Genomic DNA, 19,913 nt, shown 5'->3' with positions numbered 1-19,913 from the left:
GGCCTAATGAATTTATTTAAATTGACTGATTTCCTTATATGAACTGTAAGTCAGTAAAATATTATAAATTGTTGTATGTTGCGTTCATATTTTTGTTCAGGTAACTTTAAGTCACCTTAATGGAGTCCAGATTAAAACATGGTAAATTAAAACACACCTAAAAATCTTGTCATGATTCCTGCATTTTCACAGACCCTGGGTCTGTGTGAATGATTCGCTGCTCTTTTGCAGGGAAATTCATTAACACTTCACGCCTCTTTAATTTGAAATGAAAACAGTCCCCATGGTTTAAACCACCTTTCCCCTCCAAATTTGCCAATCACCCACTGATATGTATAAAGGGGCCTGCAAGAAAGTGGTAAATAAGAGGGCTGTTTGAAAGGTGGTTATATAAACATTACCTCTGGGGTTTGATATATGGCCAATATACCACGGCTAAGGGCTGGTCTTACTACGACTAATCGCGGAGTGCCTCGACACAGCCCTTAGCCATGGTATATTGGCCATATACCACACCTCCTCGGGCCTTATTGTTTAAATCCACCACATCTTCTGTCTGAAATGTGTGTGTTCGGTCACATGCGTTAATGGAATCCCCAGATATCAAATGATAACTATTTTGTATCCTGGATAAACAGGGCATGGTGTATAGAGTTAATCATTAAATAATGATTTATAGTATCTATGTAATTTTGGGAAATTGGCTGGTGATTATCCCACAGTACGAGATTGACTCGTGAACTAGCTAGCTAGTACTTTACGTTTCAGACTAGACATCGAAAGGTGAAACGGGATTGGCTATTTCTTTGGTCACATGCTACTTTCGCCCAATTAGCTTTCAGAATTTGCTGTTCAGGTGTGTGTAGTCATTTCTGCTCCTCAGCGAGGAGAGTTGGAGCGAAGCGTCGCTGAATTGGTAAGTCTAGAAGGATGTTTTATTTGGTGTGTTTTATAACGATGCACATACTATTCAGATTGATTTAATGATTACCACTGTCCCTATGAACACGAATTAAGCAACTATATTACCGGTGACACTCATTTGCCGTTGTACGAATTACGTCTCGCAAGCTAACATTAGCCTAGCAGCAGCCCTCTTTGTTCAGAACGCTCCCTCAGCTCGAACCACAAGCAAGGCAGCACGTCGTAAGGCACCATGCTAGCTACCTAACGTTAGATTATGGAGAAAAAATAAGATACGCGAATAGGAATTGAAAGCAAATGCAGGATTTTGTCCATTATATTATTGCCTATATAGTTATGGCTAGTCAACGTTGGCTACAATGCGAGGACACGACCATCTTGGGCTAGCCACGCTAGCTGACGTTAATCTCATAAAATGTTATCACAATATCATGGCGATCACATATGGCATTTTATATTTAACTATTTATCTATACCCACATAGTTAGCAGTCTAATCGTGGTGTGACTAGTGCAGGGGGCATATTCCAGACTGGCGCACTGAATTAAGGCTTGAAATTAAAATGGCGGCTGGAAGGATTCTCTTAGCCAGCCGATCCTACCCACTTGCTTACAGCAACACCGACTAGGGTCAGACAGCGTTCCTGTGTAGATAAATACACCACAGAGCCCATGCAAAATATTGCTCTATATGCTGAATTGTCGCATTGATCAACTGGTAGTTTTTCAGGAAAACTGACCTTTTCCTCAGGAAGCATAAGCCACAGCAGCCATTTTGGAATATCAGTGTCTGCCAATTGGCTCCTTTTGTTGTTCAAATGACATGCCATTCCATAATGGCTACTGTTAACTAGCATTAGAACAAACATCTGTTTACTTAAAATCAAGCAGTCTTTCAGTCTTCTTGGTGTAACAGTTGGGATAATGGGACAATTTGGTGTTCAACCAGTTATCATCCCAGGATTGAGGTGTGTTTAACCAAGCCATATTTTGTGCCGGCGCCACAGTGTCTTAATCTAGACAGGAAGCCTGTCCAACCCTAGTGCCACTCTAAGCAAGCAAGCAGGTCAGATCTGCTGGCTAGGCCCTGGGTAACAAATGGTCATGTAAATGTTCCTGACAAGCCAGAATGTTGAATACAATTACATATACACTTGTCAGTGGTTTGTCCTTCAGCTGCTTGAAATTCGAGACAAAATATCCACAGGAAAGTACTGTTTACCCAACTTTTTAGATTGGTGCTGAATGAACCATATACCTACCGCTCAATGTAAATGTAGTTTTGTATTGGATTATTCGGTTTGCTCTCAACAGGGTTTGCACAAGGTGCCTTAAAGTACTTGAATTTGGTACTCTGAAAAACTACTGGAATACCTTCAACATCAGACATTTTTTCAGGTTGGTACTCGGAAAAGTACTTGAATTAAATTGAGAGAACAGAAAATGCTCATGTTTATGAAATACCAAATGGCAGGCAAATTTACATCTAATCCTGCCTTTTGTGCATAGCAGAATTTTGTTGCTGTCTTTTATTTCAGCTCATGAAACATGGTACCCACAATTTACATGTTGCATTTTTATATTTTTGGTCATTATATATTACCCACTTTTTTTTTATATAACCACTGGACCCAACCAACCCACACTGTGTAAAGTGCAACAAATGCATCAGACTGACATTGCGAGCATTCGTGAATCAGTCCTGAAGAGCTATATGAAGGGTGAAAGACACCGCGCTGCATCCTGCGCTGGCGGCAGTTCTACATTGTGACATTTTCCTCTGCAATAACCTCCAGACCTTTGTTGCCAATCGCCTCATTCACAGGCTCCTGCCGTTCACATGCCGTTTTCCTCACATAGCCACCCCGAATAGCGACACTAAAGCAGCGAGTCAGATGCAAGATAAAGTCTCTATATCCAAAAACCTCCGTTTTGTTTGCGCGTTTTCTTCAGTAATCCACATGCTTAAACGCAGACAAAAAATCCAAATTGTATCCGTAAAGTTCATAGAAACATGTCAAACGATGTTTATATTCATTCCTCAGGTTGTTTTTAGCCTAAACAATCTATAATATTTCAACCGGACAATAACGTCGTCAATATAAAAGGTAAACAAGAAAGGTACTCTCTCAGTCGCGCGCATGAAAAAGCTCTGTGACACTTTAGGGTCCACTCATTCAGACTGCTCTTACGTCCTAATTTTTCAGAATACCGGCCTGAAACAATTTCTAAAGACTGTTGACATCTAGTGGAAGGCATAGGAACTGCAATTTGTGTCCTAAGTCAATGGATACTATAATGGCATTGAATAGAAAACTACAAAACAACAAGCCACCCCCCAAAAAGGTGTGGCTTGTTCTCCATCCTCATGGAGTTACGGTACTTGGCTGGGCCCTGGGTTGGTAGAGCCACGGCAATGTTTTTTTCCGCAGCTAGTCATGTAGTTAGCTAGCTATCGAGCCTGGATGCCATAGCCCCTCTAGTAATGTAATAGTATCTATGTCATAAACCTTCAAAGTGCCAGAATAGTACTGATAATGGCAGCCATTTTGGTCAGGGAGAAATCCAAACCAGTCACTTCTCAGTATTGTTGTCGTCTCTACTCCCATTGTTAGTTGTAGGGGGAACGTTTAAATTTGGGAAATGTTCTTTAAATTTCAATCCATTGTTGCTCTGTGAGATAATCCAACAATGTATATGCCGCCATGTTAGAGTATCTTTGTCTTCTCTCATTGAGCAAAACAGGCGAGTGTCATTAAAGTGACGCTTTATTTCTGCTTTGCTCACACGACGTGCAGAACTTTGGACACCCACTCGTCTTGAACAATGAGAGACAAAAATACTCTATGATGGCGGCATATACATTGTTATACCTCTGAGGGAAAATGTATGTAATTTAATAACGGCGCATTTTCTAAATTCAAATGTTTCTTCTGCAACTAGCGATGGGTTTGGAGACTTTGGTGAATTGGGCAAGTTATCACTGTAAATGTTAGTTGAAAAATTGCTCCTGCCGTTTTACACTAGCTAAGGCGTAACGGCTGTATGGAAGCATTCACATATCGCCGCCATTACAATGCTAGTTTCCCGAATGGAGGGATTTGACACATGATAGAAATTATAGGTTTGGTTGTGTACCTTGGATGACTTCTCAGCCAGGTTTACTGTCAGAACTGAGCGACTCAAGCCGTGGGGTACTGCCAGTTTCTAATTGATGTCAACTGCAATGAACCGTTCATAGATTTTAAGTGCAGTGTGCTCGTGTTAAATACATTTTGGCTTTAGGACTGTGCATGTACAGCAGGTCTGTCTGGTAACTGATACCCTTTGCCTCATCATTCAGAACTGTACACTGGCTCTGAAATGTTAATTTCAAACTCGCGGATAACTGAAGAACAATGTTTTTTAGGTCGTTATTGCTCTCGGAGTCATACTGGTATATAGGGGCAGTAGCCCAATTAATCTTCCTTGGTAGAGCTACGTTTTAGTCACTAACATATCTGGCATCTGCTCCTGCAGGACTGATTCATAATCAAACTGATTGAATCAGTGTTTTGAAAGTAGATGCTGTTGGTGCCCCCAAGGATTGTGCTACAGTTGTGTTCTGGCACTGCTTCGGCCCTGGTMCAACTTCTCCCATCTTTTAATTTTGGGAGGAAGAATGTGACCGGTGTCCTGCTCATTATCTGTAGGCCTACAATGATGGAACAGCCCATTTAAAAAAAAATCAACAATGGGGATATCAGATCACTTTTGGCGCTGGGTTTTATACAGTGAAGCTCAAAACAGGAGAAAAGTTTTAGCGCAACCTTGTCCAATAACGATGCTCTGAGTCCTTTTTTATTTTTATTTTTTTTTACTCCTCCATTCCGTGCCTACTGAACACARCCCAGGTTTGCAACAGGCTACAGTAGGAACACCCTTGTTGCTGCTGTTTCAGCACACTTAGCCTATGGGTAATTCCGTGGTATCTGAATTATGCTGAGACTCCTGTTTAAATTGTTTAAAGCAGTCAATGTGCATAGTTGTTGGTTTGTTAAACATATAAATCAATGGTTTGTTTGGTATACATTTTAAAGTGAAAAATTGGAGTCTGTGTAATTCCGTTAGCATGGAATTTCCCGTGTCATGCAAAGCCACCCTCCACTTTAGGGAGGTGCATCCTTAGGTCTGTTCAAAGAAATCCCTATGTTCTGTTACCCTTAAATACCATGTTTTTATATTAGCAAAAAATGACATCTGCTACTCTAAGGGAATCTGGCATCCTTTTATTGCTTTGCTCATTTTAAGCATGTCCCTTTTGTTCTCAGCAGAACCAAGCAGCAGTGTTGGTGTTCTCTCAGGAAGTACCTGTTCTTGTATCACTGCCATATACACAGGATCGAAGACCCCAAAGCAACTATGGTACCTCTTTTCTTATACACACATTTTTAGGAAGGCTATTTTGTGTAAACACTTTCTATTTGGTAGTGAACATGGAGCGCTTACATTTTAATAGCCTCACCACTATAATAATTTGGCTCTTTAAGCAATCAACTGTATTTGTCTGACATAATTGATTGAGAAGATTATTTGTAAGTTAACAATGACGTGGCATACAAGTAGACCGATAAAAAAATCAATTTCTACAAATGTCCRTTGTAAGGGTAATTCAGGTTGCTGCCAGTCAAAACTGCCCTGGGCATTTCAAACACATGCTCCTGCTTGCATTTGATTGCACTTCTAATTGTACACGACTCTCACCCAGCAGTAGTCTATGGATGATTATGTAAGGACAGTGAAAGCTGACTAAGTGAAATTACTGTATTGAGAATTACAGTGGGGTGAAGGTTATCACAATATTACTGTTTCTTCCTATCAAAGCCACTTACTGACTACAATTGTGACCTGCTGAAGTCAATTCCTTAAAATAACTCCTCTTTTCCCATCCAGCCTCCTCCCCTGCGCCACCGATCCATGCGTATCTTCATGAACGATGACCGCCACGTGATGGCCAAGCACTCCGCTGTGTACCCCACACAGGAGGAGCTGGAGGGTGTGCAGAACATGGTGTCCCACACGGAGCGCGCCCTCAAGGCTGTCTCCGACTGGCTGGACGAGCAGGAGAAGGTGGTCAAGTCTGAGCCAGACGGAACCGAGTCTGATAAAGAAAGGTAAGGGAGTGGGAAATTGTATTCAAAATGGTGCATGGTGTACAACATGTCAGTTGCGTAGAAATATTTCTTGCACCATCAAGGCTGGAGTGTTGATGAAGGCAGCATCACTTTCAGCTTTAAGTTTCAAAGGTAATTGACCTGGGTACGCATGTCTCCTCTGTCAGTGAGCCCAAGGCGTCGGAACAGGCCACACGGTCCCTGCGTGGGGTGATGAGGGTGGGCCTGGTGGCCAAGGGCTTGCTGCTGAAGGGGGACCTGGACCTGGAGCTGGTCCTTCTGTGTAAGGACAAACCCACCATCACCCTGCTGAAGAACGTGGCAGACAACCTGGCTGTGCAACTCAAGGTGAGTCCATTCACCTTCTGGTGTTTTCTGTGTCTTCATATTCAGTTGGCTTTGAAGTTGAATTTGACCTTTCGAGAATATACTCTCCTGCATCATTTCAGTTGTGGGGTGATGCATTCATTTGGGAAGAATAGTCGCAACTGAATTCCGTAGCAAATATTTTTTGACCGTTTTTTTCTTGGTGGCACATGACCTTGACTGCTTGGCGGGATAGCCACTACATGGCTATTGTATTAACAATCCCTCCTGTTCTACCTGGCAGACCATCACAGAGGACAAGTATGAGGTCACTCAGGTCATCCGTGAAGCCACCATCGTGATCAAGAGCACCAAGGAGCCTCCCCTGACCCTGACTATCAACATGACGTCCCCYCTGGTCCGCGAGGAGGTGGAGAAACAGGCTGCCGGAGGTAGGCTGCCACACAGGGGCAGACGGTTCACTGGCGCCCCCTTAGGCAGGGAGACTAARCAGGCAGGCAGCCAGTCTAGACAGATATTGTTTATTGGGCCTTCAATGGAGCTAGGGGATATGTGGGAACTGTCATGTAATGAAACCATGCTATGTTTATAGCTCTTTAGACTCTCGTAGTTCCATGTAATGTGATGTACATTTTTGATGGCCCAATACACAGTATAGAAAGGCTAGTTACTGACTGAAAAGGGTTTTCTATTCCCTATGGAGTCCAGACATTAACTATATGAAGGCTTACTGAGAATAACAAAAAAACAAACACCACTTTGTTTGCATGTTTTATACTGAACACTGATGAACGGTTTGCATTGCAGCAAAAATGAGTTGCAAAGTGTTGTCAAGTGTTCTGGTTACTAGACCCAGCAGTGGGCTATTGACTGWTGTTCATCAGCAGGGAGGACACGGGTTACAGATAACGCCAGGGGCTCTTTGACTCTGCATGGCTGAATGTCACTTCTCCCAGTCACAGTCAAAATCAGGGGACAACTGTGATCGCAGTCTTTGTAAATCCAATCCATGGGGGTTTGTCCGACGCAGAGGGAGTCATAAGTTCAATAATTAATGCAAGATACCTACAGTGCCTTCTGTAATTATTGGCACAGTGAAGCATTTTTAAAATTTTGGCTCTACTTCAAAAGTTTGGATACGAAATCAATGACCAATGAGCTTAAAGTGCAGACTGTTTGCTTTAATTTGAGAATATTTTCATCCATATCGGTGAACTGTTAAAAAAAAAAGTACAGCCTTTTTGTACATAGTCCCCCCCCATTTTAGGGGCAAAAGTATTGGGACAAATTCACTTGTGTAGTAATAAGTTTAGTGTTTGGTCCGATGTTCATAGCAAACAATGACTACATCAAGCTTGTGGATAATCCTGAATGACTCGTGAATAATTTATTTGTTGAAGTTAGATACACAAATATCATACACCCCAAAAAAACTTACCTCCCCTGTTATTGTATTTGGAGGTGCATGTCTTGGGAGTTATTTGTGCGTTCAACTTTCTCACACTCATATTCACATTCATTCAGGATATCCATAATATGGTAGCATCCACATTAATGTAGAATGTTTTAGAAAGTATTCTTATTTAAATAAAGGTTACTCCAAAACGACACGATACATTATTTACCATATTTCTATTGGGCACAAAATAATCTGAAACACAACAAAAACAAACAGAAAATGCATCCAACAAATGTCGAGTCAGCTTTATGTAGCATTGCTGCTATGAATATGGGACCAAATACTAAACTAACTACTTTTATACACAAGTGAATTTGTACAAAAAGTGCTGTAATTTCTAAACGGTTCACCCGGTATAGATACCTCAACAAGCTATGGTCTGCACTTTAACCTCGTAGTCATTGTTGGATTTCAAATCCAAACTTTTGGAGTATAGAGCCAAAAGAAGACAAAATGTTTCACTTGCCCAATTACGGAGGCCACTGTATATTATGGGAAAGGTACTAGTCGGTGGCGGCCCATGTTCCCCTCAGACTTTCTAAACGGGAAGTTGATGTACCAACAGGCTCAACCTAGCCTATCTATAACTGTGTCAACATTGAAGCCCAGTTTGGCTCTTGAAGGCCATCAGTTTTGCTGCAGTGTGGACTTGTTTTGATAATTTTGTGCATCTGATTCTCTCTGTCAAGCCTTCTAGTTTGTCAATTTTTAGGGACGCTGGACCTTTGACCAACTGGACGCTCTCTGTCTCGGAAGGGGCTAAGCAGTACACCCAGTATAGGGGTGAAGGGGAGGGGCTCTACCTCTCATTGTTATAGCAAAGCACTCAGACTTCATAACTGGGCTGAGGCATACRAGTTGACATTGAGTTAACATAATGGAGACAACCTCCCTTTTGATAATTCACTCCCACTGTAATCTTACATCCATACACATTTTTCTCCATATAGGCCTACTGGGAGTGATCTTAAGAAATCACCCACTTAACAGCAGTTTCTGAAGTGGGTTGAAGTTACATATCTTTAGTGTAATTGCAGTTTCACTGAGAGGTTCAGACCATTAAGTTCTCCAGGTGGGGGGGTCCCCCTCCCCTTCCCCGTCCTGCCTGTGGTTTGGGAAAGCTGCCTACTCCCCCTGGCCGTGTGACAGAACCCCCCTTGGTCAAACTGTACCTTGTCTTCTTATTCCACCCGCCAATAGAAACGCTATCAGTCAACGATCCCCCGGATGTTCTGGACAGGCAGAAATGCCTTACTGCCTTGGCATCTCTTCGCCACGCCAAGTGGTTCCAGGTTTGCATCTTGTCTTTATTTGTCTTAAAGTAGTTGAGTTTTTTTCTCCATTTGACGCAGTTTCTTTCTTTGGTCGTTTTTCCTGTGTTTTTATTTTTAAATGTCCTTTCGAAGTGTATCTATCACCTGTAGTAGACTTCTTACTCTGTGGTTTTTATAGCGTTTCCAACGAAACCTTTGTCATTACCTTGTAGAGATGCTCTGCTGACTTAACAGGTTTGATTTCAGTGTCATTGAAAATGTTCAATGCTGCTTTTAGAAAGGACGTTCAATAATCCCCTCAAAGCAACCGTTGTCTTAAACCACTGCTTAATTTTGATCAGAGATGTGGAACTAACTTGCTCGGGTGCAATATTTCTCAAATATTATCAATCGACGACCCTTTTCTGTACCATCATATTGTGTTGAGGTTGATTCCTCGTTGTGGACTATGTTGATTCTTAGTCATCATAGTGAACTGTCATCTTTCGCTCTTAACTGTAAGCGCACCATCTCTGTAGCCTGTTCTTGTAGAGTGTGTAGGCTCCAATCCCCCATGCTCTGGCTGTTTCAGCTTTCTGTGTGCCACAAGAAAGGAATATTGCACCTTAGTTAGAAAATGTAAAATTCACTAGTCCGTCTTCTGGGCCCTCATTTATAAACATTGCTTACGCACAAAATATGCCCCAAAACATGCATGCACCAATGTTGGCATTAATTAAAAAAACTGAACTGAGAGAATGTGCCTCTCCTCCCGCGAACTTTAGACCATGCATAAGCACAGTTTCTAGTTGTTGAAGTATTACATTGCAAGGTGAAAGTGGTAGCCTTGTGCTAATGGGGAATATTACTCCTACTCATAACAAACGGTGGCCTAGCTAAAATTAATGCCAAAATCTGCCATTTAGTGAGAAGAGCAAAATGTTTTTTATTTTCTTAGAATTCTAAAATAAAAACCTATTTCACTCACATGATCATTGCAGAATACATTTTTCACCTTTTCAGACTCGTGATTTGAAGGGCTACTCGCAAAATGGTCTATAGGCCTACAACAAGTTGGTGTAGGCTACCATTCTTCCCATCGCTCGTTGAATTTGACTTACGTTACTTGAAATAGCTTATCTATTTACTACTGTATTTTGCTCTGTGATCCATTCCAAAACGCTGTTTAACAGTAGAACAGACAGTTCACCTTTTTCATTGACGTTTGTAGGCTAGGCCTACGTCTGAATACTGTTATGTCAAATTTCTCCAGTAGACAATTTTATTTAGAAGCATAATACATACATCAAACTTTTGTATAATACATTCCTCAACTTTTCTGGCCATGTTAAGACGGTTGAGTTTATATTCCTGAAGTAGCCATACAACACATTACCATGACACATCTCTCATTTGGGCCAATTGGATGTGCTATTTATAATGTCATGTTTTTAGTCTATGCATCCAACAGGAGAATTTAACCGGTGAACAGGCAGTTGATCTTTTGCATTGAAGTGTGTAGGCCTACGGTAGTTTTCATTTTTTTCAGAGTAGATATTGTTTCAGAACTTGTGGGCATTGCTACATATTTAGGTTTGTGGGGAAAAAGTCAATTCAAAACATTATTGCATTCAACGATCTGTTTACAGGTCCACAATTTGCAATTAATTTTGGCTTTCAGAAACAGTCAGATACAGCAAAAGAAAACATTCTGCCAACACAAGACATTTGATCAAGTTCACCATTGCTATTTCCTTTAGATGCTGTCTTTGCCTAATTCTAATACTAGTATACAGCAAATAAGGGCATTATTGTCACCATAAAATGTGAAATATGGGTGTTTTCTGGTGGAGTTATCATGCTCGTTAATTAACGCGCACACTTAAAAAAAAAAAAATAGGACTGGTCTGATTTCTAACGGGGAAAATGCAAAGTTTGTATAAATCCTTTTGTCCGTGCGCAGTCTTTTCAGAAATGGCGCACATATTTACTGTTAAATTCACGCAATGGTTATAAATGAGGCCCCTGGTATACCCCATACACCTTACAGTAGCTCTAAAGGTTATTGTATCACCACTCATTAAACTAAGCAGATTATAAATACTGTCATTGTCCTACATTTTTCCATGTCAGCATTTGGCTTTACATTGACTCCCCTTCTCCCTCATCATTTAACAGAATCTCACAAGTTGACACATTTTTGATACAGAGCTGCAAGAAAAACAATTGCTCAACAATCACCACTATGTCATACCTATTACTGTACCACTGATCAAATCTGCTTTTTATTTCACACACATGGAGTTGGATATTAAATTCAATAACCACATCTGCAGACAGAACAAATATCAGATTCATGCTGCACTCTTCCCATTCTGTACCACAATAATGACAAAGCAGAGCCGTTAGTCTGTGTGGCTTTTTGATGTAGCTGCTGCTTCGTGTTTTTGTGAGTTCTTGTTTTACTAAGGCTCCCTCTCCCTCCTCCCCCTCCCTGCTTGTGTCTCCAGGCCAGGGCCAATGGGCTGAGGTCCTGTGTCATCGTCATCCGCATCCTGAGGGACTTGTGCTCCCGCGTCCCCACTTGGGCCCCACTGCATGGATGGGTGAGTCACCAGCAGCATTTTCTGCCAGCTGGTTCTTCGAATGCGAATTTGGKTTGAGAAATGTCATTCTAATTACAGTGGTCAGGTTTGATGTGTAAGATGGGAATTTATTTAAGGGGCTTAGTACATCAAACTTCAACAATTTCTTATTTACAGCCTTTTTATCCAATTTGCCAAACATCTGGACAAAATTCAAAAATCTTCCCTTCACCCCTTCTAGCCAATAGAGCTGCTGTGTGAGAAAGCAATTGGCACAGGGAACCGGCCAATGGGGGCAGGAGAGGCTCTGCGAAGAGTTTTGGAGTGTCTGGCTTCTGGAATCCTCATGGCTGGTGAGTAGTCTCAAAGAGCGGAGAGGACATGTCCTCGCACCTCTGCTCCACATCACAAGCCAAAAGATGTAATAATTTGCCTGTTTGTTTTTAGATGGTGCTGGAATCTGTGATCCATGTGAGAAGGAGCTGACAGATGCTATTGGCCACCTGGACCTCCAGCAGAGGGAGGACCTCACACAGAGTGCCCAGGTGAGTCACATCTACACCCACAGGGCCTACTGAGTGGGGCAGTGGTCTAAGGCACTGCATCGCAGTTGCTAGCTGGCCGCTAGATATCCTGGTTCGTGTCCAGTCTCTGTGAGACCCAGCGGCGCACAATTGGCCCAGCGGCGTCTGGGTTAGGGGAGGGTTTGGCCGGCAGGGATGTCCTTGTCCCATCGCGCTTTAGCGACGACTCCTGTGGCGAGCCGGGTGCGCACATGCACGTCGCCAGCCGTATGCACATCGCCAGGTGTGCGGTGTTTCCTCCAACACATTGGTGTGGCTGGCTTCCGGGTTAAGCAGGCATTGTGTCAAGAAGCAGTGCAGCTTGGTTGGTCGTGTTTTGGAGGACGAGTCCATCCGGGAGTTGCTGCGATGAGACAAGATTAACTACCAATTGGATACCACAAAGTTGGGGAGAAAAGGGGGTGAAAGTGTTCTCTCTTTTTTTATTATTTTTTATTATATCTACACCAACGACAGGGTGTGATTATGGTGGCTGTAGTGAATGTAAAAAATCACCACCTGTTCATCTGTTTTCAGCATGCCTTAAGGCTGTCTGCCTTCGGACAGCTTCACAAAGTGCTAGGGATGGACCCCCTTCCCTCCAAAATGCCCCGGAAACCCAGGAGCGAGACCCCCATTGACTATACAGGTAAGCCAGGCTGCAGACGTGTGCATACAACTTAGTGTCCATTTTTTGGAAAGGCTCAGCAGTCCCTGTGTTTTTGTTGCAGTCCAAATCCCCCCCAGTACAACCTACGCCCCACCAATGAAGAGGCCTATCGAGGAGGAGGAAGGAGGGGAGGACAAAAGCCCAAACAAGAAAAAAAAGAAGCTGCAAAAGAAATGTAGGTGTTGCTTAGTTCTTCCTGTTCAGCGCAGTTCTTCAGTGTTAGCATGCAAATTCGGCTACTCTTTTTAATTTCACCCTTGGCTGGATCAAAACAATTTATTAAGTGGCAGTGTTTTTTAATCCTAATCTTCACTAGCCCCAGATGAGAAGTCGGAGCCTCCCCAGGCCATGAATGCTCTGATGAGGCTGAACCAGCTGAAGCCTGGCCTGCAGTATAAACTCCTCTCCCAAACTGGCCCGGTGCACGTACCAGTCTTCACCATGGCTGTGGAGGTGGACGGCAAGAGCTTTGAAGCCTCAGGCCCATCCAAACGCACTGCCAAGCTTCACGTTGCTGTCAAGGTGAGTGGGGTAAATGGTGTAGATGTTCTAAGCGTTTGGTGTGTTGTCATGAAATCTGAAGATTGTAACTATTGTCTGCTGCGCTTCACATATTTTCCTTTCCAATCTTYTGCCTGGCCCAATCATAGGTCCTCCAGGACATGGGCCTCCCCACAGGTGTGGAGCTGAAGACTGCTGAGCCAGTGAAGACTGAGGTGGCAACGGCCATTGTGGAGGAGGTGAAACCCTGCATCACTCCCATCGCAATGGACACCGCASCCACAGGGGCGGACAGCGTGGAGGCCACAGACGGTGCAGAGGTATGGGTCCCCTTGAGTAGAACTAAAAACCATGTTTTTGGACACTACGCTCGGTTTTGACTCCAGTTTCTTGTATTGGCCTTGTTTACAGAGAAATTAAAATGTCTGTCTCTTTGTCTTAGAGTGCTCGTCAACAGGGACCAATCTTGACCAAACATGGGAAGAACCCTGTGATGGAGCTAAATGAGAAGCGGCGTGGCCTCAAGTATGAGCTCATCTCAGAGACCGGAGGCAGCCACGACAAACGCTTCGTCATGGAGGTTAGTGTCTCAGGTGTGGATGAAGTGCCCATCCACCCTGCAACCAGACTGATGCCTTTAGGATCTAACAGTAAATATCCAGCTGCTTCAATGAATGAAGAAATGTACTTTATTTGCACCAAATCTCGATTTTATTTAAATTTTATAGAGGTGTCTATTTATATTTAATTAAATTTTTTGTGTTTTGGTTTTGAGTATTTACCCCTGCATCACTATACTGAGAGCTTTGTCATTTCTAACATTACATTTGGGTGTTTTTGGAGTTTTGTTCATGTTTATCTGTGGCTCCCATACTGCAGAACGAGCAACAAGGAAGTATATTGGTGAGGTACATTTTTCAAAACAGTGTCTGGACACTTCTATAACAACATACAAATTGAAATTTGGTTCAAATAAATTGAACTTGTCCTTTTAAACATGGACAATAACAACATGAGCTTGGCTTTGACACATTCTGTGTCCCATGCTTTATTCTGTTCTTGCCTGAGTCTATGTATTGACCTGTCTTTCCTCCTGTTCCAGGTGGAGATAGACGAACAGAAGTTCCAAGGGACTGGCTCCAATAAGAAGGTGGCCAAAGCCTATGCTGCCTTGGCAGCCCTGGACAAACTCTTCCCAGAGGGCTCTGTGACTGAGGCAGCCAAGAAGAAGAAACTCCCAATGGTAAGATTCCCTCTGCCTTACTGTATATCTTTGCTTGCTATTGTTTGTAAAATAAATTAACTGAGTAATGATGGTTGCTGCTGAACTGTCTGTCAATTTAGTCCTCGTGTTTTCTCCAACAGCATGGGTTTGGCATGATGGGTGACCCGACTGGTGACCCGGCAGCCACTCCCAGGGGCAGAGGTAGAGGGCGTGGCAGGGGGAGGGGCCGAGGGTTCAATAATGGTGGCAGCTATGGTCAAGGTAAAACAGAGCTATATGCTACGTACAGTGCCCTCAAAGTATTCACACCCTTTTACTTTCTCCACGTTTTGTTACACGTTTTGTTGATAAAATGTATTTTTTGTCACTGGCCAACACATTACCCCAATGTAAAATGTTTGAATAACTACCCCATCTCTGTACCCCGCACATGCAATTATTTGTTAGGTTCCTAAGTCGARCAGTGAATTTCAAACACAGATTCAACCACAAAGACCAGGGAGGTTTTCCAATGACTCTCAAAGAAGGGTACCTATTGGTAGATGGATTGTTTTTAAAGCAGACACTGAATGTCTTTTTGAGCATGGTGAAGTTATTAATTACACTTTGGATGGCGTGTCACTACAAAGATACAGGCGTCCTTCCCAACTCAGTTGCCAGAGAGGAGGGAAACCGCTCAGGGATTTCAGAGGCCAATGGTAACTTTAAAACAGGTACAGAGTTTAATGGCTGTGATAGGAGTAACTGAGGATGGATCAACATTGTAGTTACTCCACAACACTAACCTAATTGACAGTGAAAAGGAAGCCTGTACAGAGTAAAAAATATTCCAAAACATGCATCCTGTTTGCAACAAGGCACTAAACTAATACTGCAAAAAATGTGGCAAAGCAATTAACTTTGTCCTGAATACAGTGTGTTATGTTTGGGGCAAATCCAATACAGAGTAACACTCCATATTTTCAAGCATAGTGGTGGCTGCATCATGTTATGGATATTCTTGTAATCTTTAAGAACTGGGTTTTTCCGGATAAAAAAAGAAACTGAGTGGAGCTAAGCACAGACAAAATCCTAGAGAGAAACCTGGTTGACTTCTTTCCGTCAGGCAGTGGGAGACGATAGCAGGACAATAACCTAACACACAAGGCCAACTATACACAGGAGTTGCTTATCAAGAAGACATTGAATGTTCCGGAGTTGCATAGTTACAGATTTGACTTAAATCAGCTTTTAAATCTTTGGCAAGATTTGAAAATTGCTGTCTAGCAATGACTAACAAATGACCAACAACAAACTTGACAGCGCTTGAATATATATATATTTTTTAATGTGCAAATATTGTACAATCCAGGTGTGTAAAACTCTTAGACTTACCCAGAAAGACTCTCAGCTGTCAGAAAGACTCTCAGCTGTAATCGCTGCCAAAGGTGATTCTAACATGTATTGACCCAGGGATGTGAATATTTATGTAAATTAGTGTATGTATATATTTTTKGGGGGTCCATGAACATTTTTTACCTTTGTCATTATGGGTGATTGTGTGTAGACTGTCAGGTCAGAAATTTAATAAAATTGTTATTCAGGCTCTAATACAATAAAATGTGGAATAAGTCATGGGGTGTGAGTGCTTTTTGAAGGCACTACATGCAATTATTGTGTATTCTGTCCCTGAATTGACTTTATGCTGTAAATACTGTTCTTCAACATTAAATGGTAGGCAACATCTCACATCAGCTGAGAAATGTAATGGTTGGTTTGCTTAACTCCTCAGGTGGCTATGGAAGTTATGGATATGGGAACAATGGAAACTCTGGAGGCTATAGTGAGTATTGATTTTCCCTTATCCTCATCTTCCAATCCCTGGAATAGTCTTGCGACTCCTAGTCTGTTTTTTATTTGATATGTCCACCTTTATCATGAGGCCACTACAAGAGGGGTTCTCACTCTACACGCATTGTAAGATGAGCAGAAGTTCAGTGTGGTTTGATCAGAGCACAACATGCTCAGCCATCTTGGTGGAGAGTTAGTGGCATACATCTGGAGGTTTCCAACAATACAAGACCTGGAAAAGTTTAAGAAATCTTTAATTAAAGTATCTTTTTGTTTTTGGAGCGTATGCCATTGAATGTCATCTAAACAAACTACCAAAGAAGAAACTTGAGTGCTCTTATTCCTGGTTTGATTATGATTTTACATTTCTCTGCTTTGTTAAGCCACAGGACTCAATCTATATCACTTTGACCCCCCCCCAGCAGCCTGTTCTGAGGAAACACCTTCTTGAGCGTGACAGGAGCAGAGAAATCTAAAAGTCCCAAAAAACAAAAAAGCAGTTTGAAAACAATTTGACCAAGTCATTGACACATGCCACTTTTTATGGCAAAAAACAAACCAATCTAATTCCATTTTTCCTTCTCTGCTCTGTCTCATTCTTTAGGTGACTTTGTCTCAGACTGCTATGGCTACCACGAGTTTGCTACATAGATCATCCCAATCTTTTAAATCAAAACAAAATGTAGAGAAAGAGGAGCAAACTATAGTGTTCCTGCAACATGAACTCCAATCACTCCCCCGGGAAAGAACTGTCCCTTTGCTTACCCGCTACGACTTATGTCCCAACGCCTAGAGAGATGGGAGGCCAGTGAGTGCATGTTGCCTTTGGTCACCTTCCATACCCTCTGCCAACCCTGGGACGTACCTGGACACCTGGATATGCCAAAAGACACAGCCACACTTTCCCAATAGACTGCCTTCCTTAGTGGTATTGAGACCAGAGCATTATGGTTGGCTGATGGATAATGGCCCACTGTGATGACATGCACATTGGAGTGGGTCAGACTGGGGAGTTGATCCCATTGTTGGCCATCTGTCTTGAATGTCTACACACAAAAAAAGTTTTTTCTTCTGATGTGAACGGTCTTATTTCATTTTGTTGTCTGAAAATGTATTATCAATCACCTCATTGTCAATGTTTTTTAGTTTTTTTTGCATTTTGTTATGGATCATAAGGCTGCTTTGAATATTTGCAGTTTTTTATTAAAATGTCAGAATTGCTCAATTGTGGCTTATTGATGCATGATGGTGGTTACATGCTAGTCTTACTTTGAAAATGACAATGTTCACAATGCCCCTCATTTACCTCACACGTGAGGCACCTTTAGGCATGAAAGAACCACAGCGCTGTTGATACTTGCACAAGAATGATTTTGACATTCTGCATTATGATTGTGAAGTAAAAATAGTCTTGTATGTTTTTAAAAAATAAATGTGATATCCCATACAATAATGTGGTACTACAATTTTAGTGAAACGCTTCACTTTCTTGAAAATGCAATGTATTAATATTCACAAGCATGGGTGTGACACCAGTGGAACTCTCTACAAAACCCCCTCTTAATCTAATGTCTCTTTCTTTTAGATTATTACAATAGTGGAGCAAATGGTGGAGCTGCGGCTGCTGGCACCGTTACTGAAGTCCCTGCGGCCAGCACTACAGGCGTGGCAGCTGCAGGAACCTACGGTTCATACTACCAGAATGATGGAGGCTACTCCACCCCTACTCCAGCTCCCAAAGCCCCTGTCAAAAAGGAGGCCAAGTCAACCTTCCCTGGACCGCCAGGAGTTGGTGGGGGGGCCTACCAGACCACCCCTGGCCAAAGTGCCTATAACCAGTATGGCCAGGGCTATGGGCAAGGCAATAAGACCTTCAATCAAAACCAGGCAGGAGCAGGAGTTTATCCTTACAGCACTGCCTACCCCAGCCAGGTGACGGGCAGCGCTGTTGCCAGCCAAGACTACAGTTACGACGGTAAGATGGATTCTCGGCAAAGGGGATCACAAGTACACCGTAACCTAAGCTGTTTTATCGAGAGTTTCACTAATCAACTTCCTCTTCCATAGGTTATGGAAATCAGTCAAATTACAACGCACAGGCAGGAGCCAACCAGAGCTATGGTGCAAATCCAGCTCCATACCACAACCCAGTAGGATACGGCAGGGGAGACCCCACTGTGAACTACCAGTACAGATAGACTGAATCCGCCCTCGGCATACCTCCATCTGAGCCCCATAGTACCACCCCACAACCCTGTCACAAGCGTTCTCCAAAGAAGCGATGGTGGCTGTCCTGTGATCCATGGTTTTTCCATGTCTACGTGCATTTGGTAATTTTTTTWACTTTAAAGTAATAACCTGGACTTATTAGTTGGCAGCTCCCCACGGCTGAATCAAATGGTCTATTTCATCAGTTTGGTCAGTGTTCACGCTTTTATTTTATTTGTATGCACTCCACCAATTTCCCCTCCCCCACATCACTACCACCCAAAAAGAGGGAATGACACATCACCTTTTTTTTTTACCCCCAGCTATGATTTTATTTCTGTCCATACACAAAAAGTTAACTATGTTGACCACTAGTTGTTTTTGKCTGAGGATTTGTTTAAATGTTCATTTTTACAATACAATGGGCCTGGACAACTGCTTGCTTGTTGAAGTATTTGCTTGTAATTTTAGACATTTATTTTTCAATGTTTTAGTTGACGTATTTCTGTAGTTTTAATTTTAACAAATAATTTTGGAAATTACTAGGAAAACATTTTAAATGTCAATCACATTTCTGGTCAAAGTAGATTTGGTGGTTGGGATTAYTTTATTTTTTCTCAGAACCGTGTATAAGAAAGTGTGGTGTTTGTATCAATAAAGGACTTTTATTTTGGAGGAAAGCAACTTGTGTGTCGACCAAGCATTTCACTTCATGAAAGAGGCTCTCTACTAACCTTACGTTCCCTCCCAGATATCAGAAAATAGATTTTGAAGTCAACATTGTGCAAGGAAATGTTACATTTGTCCTTTTGGAGACGCTCCTATCCAGAGTGATTTAGTACATTCATCTTAAAATGGCTAGGTGGGACAACCACATCTGTCATAATAMATTTTTCCTCAAGGTAGCTATCAGCAAAATTAGTTACCTGTCCAAAATTATAATCAGTAACAACTTTTGGATTACCCAAACTCAGTAATTTATTCTGATTACATTCAGTGCTTAGATTACTTGGCCCATAAAATGCATTGGAAGACAAATGTATGTTACCAATTGAACCACATCTATTGTAGGATAAATCAATGTTAGTTTACATAGCTGGCCATATATGGATGTTAAATTGTACTTTAAGGGTTGGCTATGTAGGCTTCTATTAATCTAACCCATTGCTTTCTACTCCATATAATAGGATTATATCCTTACATTAAAAACCAAAGT

The 19,913-nt window shown here is 42.1% G+C and overlaps 1 protein-coding gene across 4 annotated transcripts; it reads left to right on the top strand.

Moving 5' to 3' along the window:
* Positions 1–829: 829 nt before the first annotated feature.
* On the top strand, positions 830–19,381 carry ilf3b (interleukin enhancer binding factor 3b). 4 transcript variants are annotated; one of them, XM_024136719.2, is made up of 19 exons: positions 830–916; positions 5,237–5,327; positions 5,856–6,076; positions 6,244–6,424; positions 6,687–6,834; positions 9,063–9,154; positions 11,626–11,721; positions 11,942–12,053; positions 12,148–12,245; positions 12,801–12,912; positions 12,995–13,108; positions 13,250–13,455; positions 13,584–13,754; positions 13,877–14,014; positions 14,537–14,677; positions 14,800–14,920; positions 16,431–16,481; positions 18,075–18,464; positions 18,557–19,381. In XM_024136719.2, exons 2-19 carry the CDS (start codon positions 5,325–5,327, stop codon positions 18,685–18,687), a joined length of 2,526 nt encoding a protein of 841 aa, XP_023992487.1. In that variant the 5' UTR covers positions 830–916; positions 5,237–5,324; the 3' UTR covers positions 18,688–19,381. The 4 variants fall into 4 exon arrangements, with proteins under 4 accessions (XP_023992487.1, XP_023992486.1, XP_023992489.1 ...); XM_024136718.2 differs by having other exon boundaries at positions 844–916; positions 5,234–5,327; XM_024136721.2 differs by lacking the exons at positions 18,075–18,464; positions 18,557–19,381 and adding an exon at positions 17,094–17,709 and having other exon boundaries at positions 844–916; positions 5,234–5,327.
* The last annotated feature ends 532 nt before the right edge of the window (positions 19,382–19,913 follow it).

The sequence above is a fragment of the Salvelinus sp. IW2-2015 genome, unplaced genomic scaffold (genome assembly GCF_002910315.2).
Source record: "Salvelinus sp. IW2-2015 unplaced genomic scaffold, ASM291031v2 Un_scaffold998, whole genome shotgun sequence".
In the NCBI taxonomy this organism is placed as follows: Eukaryota; Metazoa; Chordata; class Actinopteri; order Salmoniformes; family Salmonidae; genus Salvelinus; species Salvelinus sp. IW2-2015.
Note: the sequence above shows the minus strand (reverse complement) of the source record. Positions and strands in the feature narration are given on the sequence as shown.